This window comes from Littorina saxatilis, linkage group LG8 (genome assembly GCF_037325665.1).
Source record: "Littorina saxatilis isolate snail1 linkage group LG8, US_GU_Lsax_2.0, whole genome shotgun sequence".
Lineage (NCBI taxonomy): Eukaryota > Metazoa > Mollusca > Gastropoda > Littorinimorpha > Littorinidae > Littorina > Littorina saxatilis.
The window spans coordinates 36679405-36697722 of NC_090252.1; the positions used below are offsets into that span (position 1 = coordinate 36679405).

The 18318-nt window shown below is 40.2% G+C and overlaps 1 protein-coding gene across 1 annotated transcript in view; it reads left to right on the top strand.

The window, feature by feature from the left end:
* The first annotated feature begins 3214 nt into the window (after positions 1 to 3214).
* LOC138972297 (uncharacterized) overlaps positions 3215 to 18318 on the top strand; it is a 40218-nt gene continuing 25114 nt past the window's right edge. Inside the window, exon 1 of the mRNA XM_070344993.1 lies at positions 3215 to 3382. Within this exon, the coding sequence (XP_070201094.1) occupies positions 3244 to 3382 (139 nt within the window). The 5' untranslated portion in view covers positions 3215 to 3243. The remainder of the gene's footprint in view (positions 3383 to 18318) is intronic.

Here is an 18318-nt window from a genome sequence, read left to right on the forward strand (position 1 = left end):
ATAAGGCTAAAAAAAAGAAAAGAAGTTGTTTTTGGTTGAGATGTGGGAAGTGTACATTTATATTACGTTCCTGTCAAGGAAAACCAGTATCTTTGTCAGATGGTCTTGTTTCAGTTTTACATGTATATTAAGATTGAACCGTTAAAGCAGATTGCCTGTGAAAATGTTTTCTATTTGTAATTGTGTTTCATCCTATTTATGGGCTATGGCCTAAAATAAAACATTTCTGAGTCCTGAGTCCATTGAGAAGCATTTTTGAGTCGGCCTATTGGAAGTCTTAGAATACTTACCTCAACTTCTACTTACCAGACTCCTGCAGTCTACGTAGTGATCGATAGTTCCTTCGGAATCCAGTCCTTGGTGGTTGCACAGCAGCAAATCACTTTGGTTTCCCAGCGTTAAGTGAGTCCCTCCTTCCATTTCATTTCATTCTGAGGCAATTGTGAGGCATGGCACAAGTATGTGCAATTAATTTGAGATTAATTTGAGATTTGTTTCCTAAATCTAATTTTAATAAGCATACTTACCATGTCTCACATATATACCCGCCCTGCCTCCCCTCTTCCACTCAAGTTAAGTGCTGGTACTCCACCGAGAGTCTAGCAACCGGGATTAGAGGAAGCATGCGCGGGGCTTTCGCCAGAGGTTAATGTATCCATACACGGAAGTGAACAAAACTCTTTTGGAGTCGTTGGTAAAACCGAAGCTAGGCTCCAGATTTAGGCAATTGTGAGGCATAGTAAGTATGCTTATTAGAATTAGAATTAGGAAAACAATCTTAATCATATATCCAGCTGGTCGAGTTTGGAATATCAGTCGTATTCAAACATTACTGAATAGAATCAGAATGGTAGTTATATTTTGCTTTATAACTAATAAAGTAAACTCTGCCAACAAATTATTGCAACAGATTTCAAACCCAAATTAAAACATTAACCTCTGTGTCATTAAAACTGTATATGCCAGTAAAGGCCGTTCACTTAACCTTCCGGATCACCTTTTGGATTAAATATTGATTTTACAGGGATCACGTGACCGCCGCTCAAGGAAGGGTACCCTCAAAGTCGACCAGACACAAACGGAAAGGCCGAATGAAAAATCGACACAAAATCACAACAGGCAAAACTTTGCAACTTTGACATACGAGAAGAAAAACAAACCAAATGTCTACCCTGAACCTTTTTTTATTTTTTTGCTACCTTGCGTATTCCGTGTGCTTTGCTATTCCTACTGATGTAGGTGTCGATCGCAGGAGCAGTCAAAAACGAGACTTTTTGCGTCATTTGTTTGGGGTATCATGACCAAAAAGGCTGCAATGACTTGGTGGATTGCTTTGAAACTTTCAGAATCTTTTTTACCAACATACTAGAGATTCTGCGTGCAAAATTATGGATTGTTACAGTTGTGTGTTAAAATGTTATGCACTTTTTTGAAATAAGTTTTTAAACTCTTCATATGATTGTTCACTTGTGTCCAACAATGTTATGACTTTGCATGTCTTTAGAAAAATGATTGATACACACACTGCGAAAGTTGTATGTGCGTATAAGCACTGACGCAAGTTTGCTAGGCCAGTAAACACACTTGATATTTAAGCAATGATTCTGGTGCCACAGCGATGCCCAGCCAAGCGGGACCATAGCATGTTTTAAGAGGCACGCAGCGAAACAGCGTGAACGTCCCATTTTTACATTTAGTCAAGTTTTGACTAAATGTTTTAACATAGAAGGGGAATCGATACGAGGGTGGTGATGCATGTGTGTGTGTATGTCTGTGTGTGTGTGTGTGTGTGTGTGTGTGTGTGTGTGTGTGTATGTATATACATCGATTCCGAAAAAACTGCTAGACAGATCTTCTTGAAATTTCACATGAGAGTTCCTGGGTGTGATATCCCCAAACTTGTTTTTCATTTTTTTAATAAATATCTCTGATGACGTCATATCCGGCTTTTTGTGAAAGTTGAGGCCGCACTGTCACGCCCTCATTTTCTAATCACATTGATTGAAATTTTGGTCAAGCAATCTTCGACGAAGTCTGGACTATGGAATTGCATTTCAGCTTTGGAGCTTAAAAAATAGGTAATTAGTTAGCTCATTAGAATTGTCATTAAAATCGAATTGTTACTAACAGATTTAAACATGAATGCATCGTATTCCTTAGTTTCTTTTGAATCCAAAAATATATACATATAATATGTTTACTTTAAAAATGTGCCCAGAATTACAGAAAATAGGTTAAGTAAGTAACGCGTTCGCACGCTACGCGGAGACGCGCGTCACCCGTCTGGGTCTTTTGGTGTGGTTAGTCGAAACTATCTTAAAATAGTCTCGTAGTCTCGGCGATGACTGATTTTTGGTGTTAATATTTACTTTGATGCTGACAGCTTGACTAAATGGTTTTATATCGCTTCACGCGACTTGTTTTCTCATGTGTTTGCATGACAAGCAAGTTAACGCCAGCGGCTACACGCAAATACAACTTAGACAGAATCTGTTTCAATCATGTATCTGTAGGCATGCACATTCATGAATTTTGTGGACACAAGTTAACAATCCTATGGCGAGTTTAACAAAAAAATTTAAAACATTGCGTCACATCTAAATAAACAACAATAACGATCCAAACGTTCGCACGAAGTATCTCTAGTATGTTGGTAAAAATTAATATTCTGAAAGTTTTAAAGCAATCCACCAGGTCATTGTTAAAAGGTAGCGCTTTTTGATATGATACCCATAAAAATGGACGCAAAACGTCCCGTTTTTGACCGCTCTTGCGATCGACATCTGCATCAGTAGGAATAGCATAGCACGCGCAATACGCAAGGTAACAACACAAATCAATCTGTTCTGGGTACATAATGGGTTTGACTATCTTCTCGTATGTAAAAGTTGCAAAGGTTTGCCTATTGTGATTTTATGTCGATGTTTCATTCGGCCCTTCCTATTTTGTCTGGTCGATTTTTGAGGGTACCCTTACTTGAGCGGCGGTCACGTAATCCCTGTAAAAGAAATATTTAATCCAAAAGGTGACCCTGAAGGTAAAGGCAACTGCCTTAACTGTTATATCACGTGTTAATGAAATGACAAAATAATTAATGTTTTAATTTGGGTTTATATCCTGTTGCAAGAAATTTTTTGCCAAGTTTAGAATATGAATATTATTATTGATTTTATTCTGGTTAACTAATGTTGTAGTTTTGCTCAACAGAATACAAGCGAAGTAGCGGTGACCAGCCTGAGAGCCATGACGTCCAACACCTTACCGACAGGTTCAGCCACGTGTCTTGTCAATCATACCTTACCTGATCAGAATGGTCGTTACACGTACAGAGTCATGTTTCTCCCTGGTCGTCAGTTCTTCACTGCTGAAACCGTTCATATCAGTGAGTGTGTTAATGTATCGGAGTATGTATGTATGTGTGTGTGTGTGTGTGTGTGTGTGTGTGCTTGTGTGTGTGTGTGTGTGTGTGTGTGTGTGTGTGTGGTTGTGAGTGACTTTGTGTGTGTATATATGAGTGTTTGTGAGTGTGTGTTTTGTGAGTGTGTGTGAGTGTGTTTATGTGTGTGTGCATGCGTGTGTTTGTTTGTGTATGTACATGGGTGAGTGTGTGCGTGCGTGTGTGTATGTGGGTGTGGGTGTGTTTGTGTTTGTGTGTGTGTGTGTGTGTGTGTGTGTGTGTGTGTGTGTGTGTGTGTGTACCCATGTTTCCACAGGTTTGGTTGCCTAAATCACCATAAGGCAACCATCCACACGTGGATGGCAACCTAAACTCTGGATGGCAACCTAATTGTGTGGATGGTCGCTTCATTTAACACCGTTAAATTGACTTTTTTGACGGAAAGAATGTCATAACAATGTTCAAAATGACATTCTTTCCGTCCTCTATAGGCGACGAAATAGGTCAAATTTTGTGCATTTTTTAGTGCAAAATTCTTCGATGCCGGAGCGAGTACTGCACCCAGTGCTGTTGTAGTGCAAGTGCACTAGAAAGGCACTACACCCAGTGCCGCCTCTTAGGTAACCATCCACACTTTAGGTGTGTGTGTTTGCGGAAAACGACCACTGAAACTCAGAACAGGAGATACTAATTATTAGCCTCAACCCTGCGGAGCACGCGTTCAAGAGCCTTCTAGAGCCTAGTCAGGAAAACCTGGACATACGTTCGAATAATTCCGAGTGCGAGAATGACGCTTGGCAAGACCTTTATGTCTCAGTGTCACATTCCGAGTCTCCGGTCATGAGTCGGTTCAATACACGTACCACGTTTATCAATTCAGCGGACGGCCGGATTAAGATACACGCTTTTTTCTTTTTTAGTTAAACAAAGCATTACTTTTTTTTAGGGTAACAGTATGGCGCTATTTCGGGGAATGTTGTTTTTGGCGAATTGGACCTTTAAAAGTTTAGGGGACATTTGCTGTGATGTAATTCAGACACACCTGCAGTAATTAGCTCTTTTTGTTTTTATTGCCAAGCACATCACTCCCACAACTATGCTCCTACGTTCACTCGTGGGTTTTTCACATGTATGATCATTTTACCCCGCCATTCAGGCAGCCATACACTGGTTTCGGGGGAAGCAAACTGGGTATTTTCGTGTTTCTATAACCCACCGAACTCTGATCGATTACAGGATCTTTTTCGTGGGCACATCGACCCCATGCGCTATCGAGAAGATAGTGCTTGTAAATCGCATTAAGTTGGGATTTACCGTTTGAGCACAACATTGAATAAGTTATTTTGAGACTTAGATCGACCTTTGCAGAAACCCTTTCGCCGCCTGCCAATCAAAACTTGCGTATGTGCATGCCTGACTGCCAGGGAATATTGGAGTTCGGGGTGTAATAATTCACAAACAAATTCTAGCTCCAAACTGGCAGTAGGTAGGTATAAACCTATGTTATCTTTTAAAGGAAATTGAAACAAGAATCTGTTTTTAGTGTCTAATCATGGAAATAATAATTAGTTTGGCTTATAATGATGTTTAAATATGAACTTTTGAAAAATAAGTCAGGCGCATCTTCCTGTGCCTGTGGATCAAACACAGGTGGCTGTTTTGCTTGCTCCAAGAAAGGATTATAATCACTGTCATCTACCTGTTTCCAACGAACCGTCCGAAAGAAGATCTCCCCCTTCCCCTGTCAGTATCCATAATCATTTGCACCGCCTGTAGCGTCAGTTCGGCTTTGTTTTTCCCTACAAGGGCCCGGTCGACTGTCACCGTTAGCCATTTTGACGAGTCGAGATTTCTCTCCCCTACCCTGTCGCCAAGGCCGAAAATAGCCTTCAGACGCAAAACCGCGTCACCATTTATGTTTATTCATGAGAATGAGGTATCCTTCCAAGCCATTGGCTGCTATTTGTGTGTCAGCAGTGACGTAGCGTTTCTGGAAAATTCCTGAACGGAGAAGACGGGTAAACCCGTCCTAAGGCGCTGCGGCTGCACAAGCGCATGACGGGCATACCCGTCATAAGGCAGTCAAGGGGCAACCACGATACTTATACAAATATTGTTTTAACTGAGTGTAAACATATTTTCATCATTAAGGCGACGATGTATAACACCTATATCTTAATCTTGACTGATTTTCACAGTCAATTCATGACGTTTGGATGTAGGTCACTTAGCAAATGTAATTACAAAACAACGGATATATAGCACTGGTGGCCATTAAACCCCTCTTTGCAATGGTCGCCCTATGGGCGGATTTATACTTATATACTAACGCACATCTTTCCAATAAAAATAATGTGATTTAATTTATGCATTTGTTTCTTTTTACCCGTTGGTATCCATTCCAAACAAGACTTTCAAAACAAATTAAATTCGCAAAATACGAAAAATAAATGTTTCAATAAACTTCAAAAATATGCGTACAACTGGGCATTTAAAAAAAGAAATGTTCAATACAATCAATTGAATCAAAACAACCATTACACTTATTGGTTTATGTTACTTTCATTTTACACAGGATAATAATGTTCCAATGATATACTATTAATCTTGTTTCTTGTGTTGATTGATAGGCAATTATCCAATACCGTTCATCTATTTCTACGTTTAACTTTCTCTTCCAAAATCTTCCTGAACATGGTACATCAGTTTTCATATTAATGATATCTTTCCTATAGTCTTTGGCACTTGACAAACTCTTATCCTTAAAAAAAACATCATTATTCATTCTTACAACATTTCCCTTATATTATATGAGTTATTTATAATACGCTGACTGTTAGCAAATGATAACAGACATGTCGAGAAAATATATATTAAAATGAGCCTTTAGGCGATTTTTGATGGAGTTTTCGAGACATGTCTGTTATCATTTGTTAACAGTCAGCATATTAGTAATAACGGTTTTATTACCCGTGCGTGGTGACAAAAATAATACCCGAAGCGACCTTGCGAATAAAATGTCGCCATTTTGGCTTGGTTGATTACGAGGTAAATTCGGAGACAACTGAACAAACATCCAGAACTTTCAGCTATCAACTTTCAACAAGTCATCTTTCCCAAAAAAGTTTAATTCTCAACTTGTTCCTTCCTTTTCTGTGCATATTAACATGAAAACAAAAACAAACAGAACACACACTCGAAAATGCTAACAAAACAAATTAGTCCGAAATTGGAACGGACAATTCTCGGAAGAGCCTTCTCAACATCTGTTGCACATTTGTGTTGTGCGTGCGCATTTTAATGTCAATGGAAGTGAATCAGTTAGTGGTCGCATTCGAAAGGTCACAGTGATGGAATAGCCTACAGGATTTCTTGGCTGATTTTGCCTGGTTGGAGCCATGGCAGGTTCAAATTCCGGGTCGAAAAGAGCTGTTACTTTTTCGCTGCTGAGCTCGACGTCCTTTTGGATAGTCTGCTGGCTTGTGACAGTCGCCGATGCCACGAGACGACAGCGTTCGATTCCGCTTCCTCTCAAAGTTCCGCCGGTGGCTGGTTCTCCCCGCGAAGTATGACTTGGGAGCAATGCCAACTGCCTCTTCTCTGTGAGCTAGGATGACATGGCAGCTGCCATCTCTAGTTTTTTTGCGGTTGACGTTTTTTGGTACGTCCGCAGGGAGTTAACAGTGTTGTGACTGGTGACACTCCTAATGTCAATTGGACTGAAGTTCTTGTCTGCGAGCAGTGTTGCCCCCGTCGCTTGCACACTACTGATCTTGTATACCTGGGACAATCGACACTGCTCACTCAGCTTTGCTGTGCATTTCTTCATCGTATGGGTCTGTTTTTATATCATTAGTCATCATCTCCATCGAACGTGTTGGCAGAGAACTGCCAAAGGCGGTCACACTTTGGATTTAGCTGTGACTTGACACAGGACAGCTGCTGCTGTCCCCAGTCTCTGGCATCACCCCGGTCACAAGATCTTCACCGCCAGCTCTATGAATCCCTGCCGATCTTGCTGCGAATTATATCGATTTGATACTCACACAACTACGCATGAAGGGTCCATGAAGGCACGAGCAAGACGGCATGCGCCTGATATGCACTGATTCGTAAAAATATAGTCACGATAAACAAAACACCGCAGACAGACAACACATCAACCTAGCTGTTTTCATGCCATGTGTCGTCATCTCCATTATTATTAGACTGGTTAAGTGTACAGTGTGAGTGTTAGTGTTAGTGGTTATCGGTACTTTTTTATGTGGTGACGTCAGCGTTTTGTGCGCAGTTCAAAGGTTATGGGTCAAAGTTTACGTTTGCTCCCTTTGATCTGCTAACGAGCGGTGGTTACATCGACAGAAATAACGAGCCCTGAATGTTATGTGAAAACTCAGCGAACGCATGTTTATTCATACATTTCTTTATAACCAGTATGTTACTGAACAACTTAATGCTACACATGTCAGTTTCATGTGTGATTTATTCCAAGTTTGATGCACTAAATTCTTAACCAAAGAAATGAATCGGAATGAGTGAATCTGCAGACAGAGAAAGATGCACGCAAACACTTCTCTTCCAGCAAATTCACTTTCTGAAAATTCTGTACATATCGAACGTTCTGCATGCGCCTATTCAACACTTGCGTGGTTAAAATGTATCAAAGAAACATTAAGATGTATCAATACAAATAACATTGCAATAATCGTTTCTTTTGTTCTTGTTTTCGGCTGTGTCGTCCGCTCCGTGTGTGACTTTTCTTCTTATTCCAACTGAAGAGTCCAGACATGGGACGCTACTCTTTCGAATTATTGCAACAGTTGTCTTCCCTCCCATCACGTTAACGAAAGTGAAACTAAACGCACGGGCCAAGACGCCGTTGTCGGTTTCGTCATGGTAAGCGGAATGCGTAATGATACATATATTTTCTTTAAAGGCATAGAAAGCTGATGAATTTACACGCTAATTGCTTTACCCAGAGCTGGAGACAGACTACATTAAGTTCCCTGCAAAATATTGTGGTCTAGGAGCCCTTAAATGTTGAGATATTTGAATTTTTATTTTGATCTAGATGGTCCTATTTATAGATTTGGCAACACATGTAACGTTGATGCAAGGGAGCTAACACCGCGGCTTTGTTGACATCCTCACTTTTTCAGAGGCTAGAACAAGCTGTAATGCATGTATTATGGTCCGCGCATGGTGACGTATCGTCATTATATGGTCTTATGGTGCGTTTGACATCGATTGTGGGCAAACTACACTTTGTAAACACGGGAGTGCGTTAGTATGCCTTTAAGTTAACCAGTTGATTGGCTAATGGGGATGCGCTTAAAATTGTTAGCGCACTCTTGGAGTGCGCTAACTTTTCCACAGAGCGTATTCTTCAGCCCTTTGCCTAAGCAAGACTGTACTCTCATCTTCAGAATTAATTAATGACATATATAGCTTATATTCTCCACATTACCAAATGACCATACATTTCCTGCGGTGTTTTTTTTTCTGACAGATTCCATGCGCCTGTGCCACAGTGGAGCACACTGATCTAAAAATAGAACCCGCCGTGTCTAATTTTTCAGTTTCGACTTGCGAAGATTCTTCTCATAATTATGCCATGTTTGTGGAATGTAGCTTATTATCCACATTATCAAATGATGAGTTAGTATACAATTCCCAGCGGCTAACAGAAAACACAAGTGTTATTCCGATAACCTACCAGCCAGACCAGCATTTGGAAGTCGACTGACTCGATCGACTCTGTCATACGTAGCAGACTACACTGAAATACGAATGCATCAGTTCAGTAAATGAATGGTTTCCGAATTATTATTTCAAGACAAGAACAATCGGAATCGAAAACGTGTAGGGTTCAGAACGTTCTTACCATGTATAAGACTTATTACCAGCCTGCCTCATGCGTGCAGACTCAATGCAACGTGACGAGCAATTTTTGTTTTTGAAATGAGACTGCAGTGGTTCGATTGCCCTAGCCTAGCAGACGACATAAACCCCGCTCAGTAAATTAACATGTTGGGCAAATGTGACCGAAAAAACGATGGGGATATAATACGTGTAGGGTTCAGAGCATGTTTACCGTTCATATTTAGTACCAGAATCCCCGATGAGTGAAGATACAACACGAGAAACATACCACATTTATTTTGAAAATGTGCTAACCGTCGACCAGTCATTGGAGTCAATTCAAGGGACATCACTCTGCACAGTCAATCCGTCGAAGCTCGACTGAATGTTTCGAATCGCAAATAACTAAGAGCACAGTCCTTTCTCCGAGTTCAAATGAGGTCTCTATGAAAGATCATCACATTTTAGCTTAACGCTACACTGGAATTTACCAACAGAAATTAAAGCGTGTGACGAAAGCACGACACACTTCAGACAGCCCACACAAAAGTAGATCTTACACGACCTGACCACACAGTTATGCCTATCCAAATGCGCGTAGCAAAATGTGCGTTTTGAATCTTCCTTTTTCTCTGGCGGTACTGACAATATCGTTATTGAAACAATCCCAGTGCACTAAGGGATTTATAGAGCAAATCTCGAAAATAATTATTGAACTCAGCGCTATGCGCTTCGTTCAATAATGAATTTTCTCGATTTGCTCTATAAATCCCTTAGTGTACTGGGATGTCTCAGTAACTTAGATAATAATAATAATTAAGTAGAAGTGCAATGCCAAGGCACTGCATACACCCAGCGAAGAACAAATCCGCTCTCTCTCTCTCTCTCTCTCTCTCTCTCTCTCTCTCTCTCTCTCTCTCTCTCGCTCTCTCTCTCTCTCTCTCTCTCTCTCTCTCTCTCTCTCTCTCTCTCTGTCTAGCCCTTCTAGTCAGTCTGGCTCACATCCGGTGCAAGCATTGCAAAACACATAGATCTAGATTGAGTGGTCTTTTCCTATATCTGAGGAAGATGTGCCAAGGGAGATTAAACTCTTTTCTTATAACAGGCGCTTTCTTATAACGGCGTACCTCTTATCCGGAGAATTTTAAGTGGAAGAAAGAAGGCATTTGGTGGGAAAAATAAATGTCCTTTCTTACAGTGGAATTTGCGGGTGAACGCCAATACACCGAAAATAGTTGTTCTTTCAAGAGGTAAAATACGAAAATTGCCATTATTTAAATATAAAGATGAATTAGTTGAGGTCGTGTTTAGTTTTCAATATTTGGGTTTATTTATTTAATTATACTGTTCAAAAAAAGAAACGCATAGCTTGTAATATTTGGTTAATTTAGTTATATGGCTACAAGGATATCCACCAAACTGCAGAAAATGTTTATCTGGTCGTCGACCTTTCGTCCATTGCCACAAGTGAGCTCTGCACGTGACGCATGCGTTATCAGTGGCTACAATGTCAAAATTGCTCATTTGGCATGACCACTCGTCATGCTTCAGTGTAATCTCGTGAAACTCGGGGAATATTGAGCTCTCACCATGTCTTCCAAAACCCATAAAAGCGGATTGTTCGTCACAAAGAAATCAGACGACAATTCAGCGACGAAAGATGGCCCGATTGAGCAGAGAAGACCGCCAAATTGCATTGGGTCGTTTACAAGCAGGCCAAAGTCAAAGTGCAATCGCCAGGCACTTCCACGTGTCCCAGAGCACCATCAGTAGACTGTGGGTCAGGTTTCAAGCCACTGGCTCCGTTGCTGACTTGCCACGAGCGGGAAGACCAAGGGCGACAACTGCTGCTCACGACCGCTTCATACGGCTCCGCCACCTCCGGAATCGTTTCCTGTCGGCCTCATCTTCTGTCCAGGCTCCCCCCGGGCCACACCGATTATCGGACCAGACCGTGCGGAACCGCCTGCATGAAGCTGGTTTGAGAGCTCGCAGACCTCACAGAGGAGCTGTCTTCACCCGCCGCCATCGCCAGAACCGAGTGCAGTGGGGCAACCAGCACCTTCGCTGGACCGTCCGGAATCACTGGAGACACGTGTGGTTCAGCGACGAGTCCTACTTCCTGCTCCAGCGACATGATGGTCGGAGGAGGGTCTACCGGAGAGTAAACGAACGTTACCCGCCCACCTGTGTGGATGAGGCACCCGTTCATGGTGGTGGAGGCGTCATGGTGTGGGGGGCGATCAATACCGCTGGAAGGAGCACCCTGGTGCACGTCCAAGGGCGCATAACTGCCCAGCGATACGTGGAGGAAATTCTGCGCCCACACGCCCTTCCTCTTCTGGCTGACCAGGATGCCATATTCCAGCAGGACAACGCTCGCCCGCACACAGCACGACTCACCACCCAGTTCCTCACCGACCACCATGTCCAGGTGCTTCCCTGGCCATCCATGTCGCCAGACATGAACCCGATAGAACACCTCTGGGATGAATTGGACATACGTGTGCGCAGGCGAGAAGAAGCGCCGGCAAATCACCGCGATCTATTGCAGGCACTTCAGGAGGAGTGGGACACCATCCCACAGCAAGATATCCGGCATCTGATCCAGTCCATGCCCAGAAGGTGCCGGGCAGTTGTTGCTGCTCAAGGCAGTCACACCCCCTACTGACTTGACAGCCTCGGCACCCAATCGTATTTATTGACTGATTGATTTGAAGATGCAAATGAACTGTGTGTGCATTCAACTGTGTCCATACCAAATTTCAAACAAATAATCTAAATATTGGATTTTCTGTTAATTTTTTCGAAAAATAAAACAAATTTGGCAAGTAGCCACTATGCGTTTCTTTTTTTTGAACAGTATATAATAATAAGTTTAATAAAGCACAACAGTTGTTATATGATAAGGCCTCTCGAGCGATGTTTAGTGTGTCAAAGAAGTGTAGAAAATTGTCGTTGTCCATAAATATTCAAACTGAATTGTTTGATAGAATAGTTGCACCGATTATGTTATTAGGCTGTGAAGTATGGGGCCCATATTTGGTAAATTTAGCAACAAAATTGCAGCTTCGTTTTTATAAGATTATTTTAAAATTGAGAAAGTCGACCACAACGTGTATGGTATTAGGCGAATTAGGCAAATTTCCACTAGAGATGTCCTAGTTAAAAATTGAATGTTTAGTTTTTGGTGTAAATTGGTGGATTGTAATAATAGTAATAAGTTTTCAAATTTATTGTACCGTTTTTTGCATCGCCTCTAATGTAAATAACATATATGAAGCACCATATTTAAAACATGTTGAAACAACTTCAAATGCTCTTGGTCTTCGTGGTTTTCGGCATGACCAGTTAAATGTACGATGTTCCGAAAAATCGTTTAAATTAAAAACGTTGCAATGCCTAAAAGATCAATGTATACAATCGTGGTTTTCAGAATTAAATGAAAAAGAAACTTGTTTGAATTATAGATTGTTTAAAGATACATTTATATTTGAAAATTATTTGAACATTTTACCCAATAACCTAGCACTCTCTTTTTTACGCTTTAGAACATTAAATCATAAATTGCCAATACAGAAAGGCCGAATGTTAAATATACCACATAACGAAAGAATATGTGTTAAATGCCATCGTCGCGATATAACCTTCGTGGTTGAAAACGACATTAAACACCAAATAAAGAAAAGAAAGAAAAGCCAGTCTGGAGAACTCGGAGATGAATTTCATTATATATTTCAGTGTAATTTTTTTGAAAATTTGAGGAAAAGGTTGTTACCATTGTATTTTCGTAGAAATTCAAATGCAGTCAAATTTAAACATGTATTTCAGTGAATTAACAAAAAAACGAAAGTTATTGAATTTGATATATTTTATTAAGAGTATTTTGAAAGAGTTCTGATTATTTGATCACATTTTTTATTAAAACAAAAACGAACACAGAAACATATACATTCCTGTAAAAAAAATGTATGATTACAATTATTTAGTTATGAATTAAGCTTGATTTATTTTCGGTTGTGTCTCATTATTACTTTTCTTTTTTGACGTGTTTATTGCAGTATTTTTTTTTTAAATTCATGTAACCCTAGTTTTAAAATTTTTTTTTTATTGACTTGACTTGTAAGCGATGTTTCTTATAAGCAATGTTCTTATTGGTGGGTTCGACTGTACACCCACAATGTTCAACATTTGCTTCCAAACATAATTATAACATGTTTCACTATTATTTGTCCTACTACCCAACCACGTCGTCTTAGACTTTCTCATATTTATCCGTTAACCTGAAAAAAAGGAAAATGCATTCATTATTTCAAGTCCATAATTCATATATGTTTCATCCCCGAGTACGCAGTTCTAGGGTCCTGCAGACTTTAATTGTCCCTGAGTACGCAGTACTAGGGTCCAGCAGACTTTAATTGTGTGTCTGTGTGTCTGTCTGTCTCGACTTAACAGCTTATTGCTGGGAAACTACTGGGCGCAGTTCGTTCAAAAGTTGATACACTAACTTTATAATAGGTCCGATTGATCGTATTAAAACTTCATAATGTTACCTGGGACCTAAATGCGAAATATTCCACAAAAACGACTCTTAACGGCGGGCGCGAATCGCGGTGGGATAGAACAGCAGAGAAAGGGGGAATGTACGTTCTGGCTCACCGATTCCGACAGACCCTAAATATTAACGCAAAATAGGCTTCTGGACTAAACTTTTACTAAAATGAAACATGCGACAAAATCAGAAAAATACTGCATAAATCCATACAAAAAAAATACAGTAAAGTAAGGTTGTTTTGAACCAATGCCGGGTCTGTCGGAATCAGTAACCCAGAACGTACATTCCCCCTTTCTCTTAATACAACCACGGAAATTACGAGCCGTTGCAGGTGTTCTTTATGGATATCCTGGATTTTTTGCTGTTGGTCTCCCCTTTCGTTTTATTTACAGCAAGCTAAATAATCGTCTCGTATCGAAAACAAAAGCAGACGACAAATTTAGTCAGTTGGAGTTGTCTCCCGTACTCCTGTAGCATGCACTAGTCAGTTTAGATCAGTGCGCTGCATCTCTGTGGCGGATCGGGAATTCCCAACAAAAGAAAAGATCATACGGTACTGGCAACTTCAGTGTCAGCTGAACACGAGAGCGTTCGGTCTTTTAGAAGATTTGTATCTTGAAATGAAAATTAACGAATATCGCGCTGTCCGAAGGAATGGAGTACACTGTACCCACGGAATATGCGCGATATAAGACTCATTGATTGATTGATATATCGAGTCGGACAATGACCACGCTCAGGCTAAAACGATAGGACATCTGACCGACATGCGGCAATGTGAATCGGACATTTGGGGATTTTCATCGTTATATGTCCGATGTCCGACGCCTAACGACATCCCTGCCTACATTATTCTGATTGATCACAACCAAACCTACTATCATTGGACACATCCAAATGCAAGCGTCTGTTCTTGAAAATTTCCCACTGATCTAAAAATAAAACCAGTGCAATTTCCTCTGTCGCGCTTTGCCACAGAAACTCACGGTTTGGCCTGTATTTCTGATTTGTGCGCAAAAGCTTTCTTTCTTTTTTCTTTTTTTTAACATAACAATGTTTAATGTCACTGTATGTTTAAAAGACCATGGTCATATTTGTAAAAAAAATGTTAAATTAGAAAATAAATAACATTTTGTTTTATGATTTTTCCTACACCTGTGCTGAAAATAAGACATAAAAATGTTGGTATATAAGTCGCTCAAATACAGTTAGGTATGAATGGCTCGGTTTGAGTTTGTTGCAGTTGACCCTGCACAATACGATCTATGATGTTTTTGGTAACAATTTTGCCGTCTCCCCTCCCATAGGGTGACGTATTTCACAACTTCCTGTGTTACACAAACTCAATTTTGCCTGTACCAGAAACAAGCCAGCTCCGAAATTCTCAAGAATTCTAGGATTCTAAAAATAGTACCGTTCACGCGTGAACGGTAGGTCTTGCTGGTAAACCGGCGGCTTGGGTCACTCTGTTCCAACGCTTCGCTTCACAACGCTTCAATATTTAGGCTGCCTTTTCAGGCGGCCACCGAGTGCACTTTATGCAAATGACTTGTGTAATATTGTTCCACCACGATTGGTTCTGGTGTATCACGTGGTTCATGAATATTAAAACTTGTTTATTGAATCAAGCTTTGACAAGTGTACTTGGTGGCTGCTTTGAAACTCAACAAAGCCTACTCCCCTTTCACAAACACTTCCCCGTCATAGCGGGTTTTCCCGATTGACAAAAATTCTTATTACACACTCAGACTATTTGAAGCCGCGTTTGTTCTCCAGTGGCCAATTGCATAAGAATATTCTGGTGATGAATAAACGCGCTTTGTGTCATTAGCATCTAAAGATTTCTTGTTTACAATAGTTGTGTTGATCTGATGAAGCGCGGAACTGATCTTAGGGTTGTCATGGTGAAACACTCGCTTCTGAAACAGTGCTTCCTTGTAGTTATCATGCGATATGCTCGACTTTACAACCTGTTTGCTTACACCCTTTGCTTTTTTAACCACCCCTTTCTCACTTGCAACACTGTACATCTTTGCACGCAATCCAACATACTCCTTAATTATCTTCCCATTCATTTCATCTTTCATCTTTCCAATAACCTTCTTGTTAACATTTGAGTGCAATGGTGATTCTTTAGGGTAGTCGCAAGTGTCATAAAAAGAATCTTTTCCTTTTACTGCAGGACTTTCAGCTTCTAGATCTTTGTAAATGTCATCCGCTGGAATGTCAAGTAAGAATGAATCTGTGTCTGTGTAAAGTACTCTCGATTTGGGATATCTTGGTTTCAAATAATCATACAAAAACTCAAGCATCAACAGTTTTGACAACTCTAGCACAGTAAAGCCTATGAATACTGGTTTGTCAAGCTTGACTACAAGTTTTTTCATTAAGATACCATACAGCTGTTCATGAAAGTATTTAAAGTCTTGATACTGTGGTTTGGATGTCAGCTTGATGGCCTCATTTTCTCTTGTAACAAGTCTAACATCCTTTCTCTTGTGTGGGTTTTCCATTGTCTTACCAAAGCAACTGTTGTTCATCAGTTTAAAAAAGTCTTTCTCTGATGCATCAGCGGCTTTGGTTCTCAGTTCTGTGTTTTTCATGATGTAAGGTTTCATAAACTGTTCTTGATCAAATAAAATTATACGATGAACAGCCTTCAAAATCAATCCATGTCTAATGTAAAACTGTAACAGTCTGTAGTGACACACATACTTCTTTTTGTGAAACAGATTGGGCACCAGCTTTGGAGGTTCTCTTGGGTTTACTTTTAACCTCTCAGCCGCTAAAGGATAATCATTATGTAGATCATGAAGTGATAGTGGATAGTCTAAGTCAACTTCTAGTATCCATCCCTTTCGACTGTCTGGGCCTGCTTTTAATATTGTCAGCACAACACATTGTGAAAATGGTCCTGAATAGATCTTAAAGTTCCGAAGTGGAAGCGTCTGACACATTGCCCAACCATACAAATTGTTTGCATCTAGATACATGATGTAATTAGAAGGTTTCATAGGATCAAAGTCGTCCAAGTATTTGTTGTTGGCTTTGCAGTAATTGTGTGAAGCCATACTGATTCCTCCACGTAGTCCATTTTCAATCATCTGAAGTGTAGGTAGATCTGATAGCAAGTCAATCTTTACTCCTGTAAATCTAAGAAATGCATCCCAGCTCATCCCTGGTGCAGATATGTAATGTGAAGGATCTAGATTGTAGTGCTTCATACATGTTCTTCTGTAATTCTCAAATATATCTGCAAGTAAACAAACATCAGCCAACAAATATTGATCATGATAATCACCCATTGTATTACATCCTAATTTATTCCATGCAGTCTTAGCGTGTTCATAGTCTTCGTCACTTATACCTTTACCCTTCAGCCGTGAGAAGTAAGCATCCTTTGGTGGTAACTCATCTTCATCAAACCTCTCCCACGAATCCATGTATTCATATGGATAGACTCCCTTTCTAACTAAGTCACTGTCAAAGTACTTACATGTGATTGGGAAAGCAGTTAGTGATGAAGATAAAGACTCAAGTGTTCCCATCAGATGTTGAGCAGAATCGTAGAAGTGTAAACTATTCAGAGTAAAGGCCATGTACTTTTCTGAAGACTGCGCAATGCATCTTGCTTTGTATTCATCAGTTACTGCCTGCATGATCAGATGTGAATCATAACCGCGCAAGTTATGGAAGAAGATTGGAAGCTTCCAAGTCTTAGGATCAAACTTTAATTGTAGATTACATTTGCTGTGTGCTGCTCCTCGGAACTGCCCACTTACATGATCATGATCTCTTACTATTGGATTGTCTGTGTTTGGTGTTAGACTTTGTTCGCATATCCAACACTGTGTGGTAGAGTTAAACTGTTCTTGGTCTTCAGGTTTCATAACAATGTCTGAAAGATTCAGTTGTTTGGAGCAGTCATTTCGCACTTGGTTCATTTGCTGTAAGAAGTTCTTTGCTGCATTAGGTCCTCTGTACAATTGCGGTTTAGAATGTTTACCATCTGAACTAACAACAATAAATGCATATGAACAGACTTGATGATTACTTAGAGTTACTGTTTTAGGTAGGTCTTTTGGTAAAGGTCCTTCATATGGCACAATGATAGATTCAAAGTCAGCATAAACAACATAAGGACTTTTCTGTAGTTTGCATACATTCTTAAAATACACTTTGCTGTCTGGCGGTGGTGTTGTTAACTTCACGACCGCATCATCAACGCTCTTACAATGTTGCTTGTGTATAAGTGCTGCATGAATTGATGGAATACGCAAGAGACATCGCCTACAAAAGTCTTGTTTACTATTGTGATTGCTTGTGCTCGCCATCAGTCTACTCATTGTACGAATCAAAGTGTAATGATATTTTACACCATCAGTCATTAGTAACATGTCAACATGGTTAGTATCACAATCACCAATCGTTGGTGAGTTCTTTGATATTCTGACTGGTTTCAGTTCATCTTCCTCATCCCACGTGTAAACATTTACGGTGATGG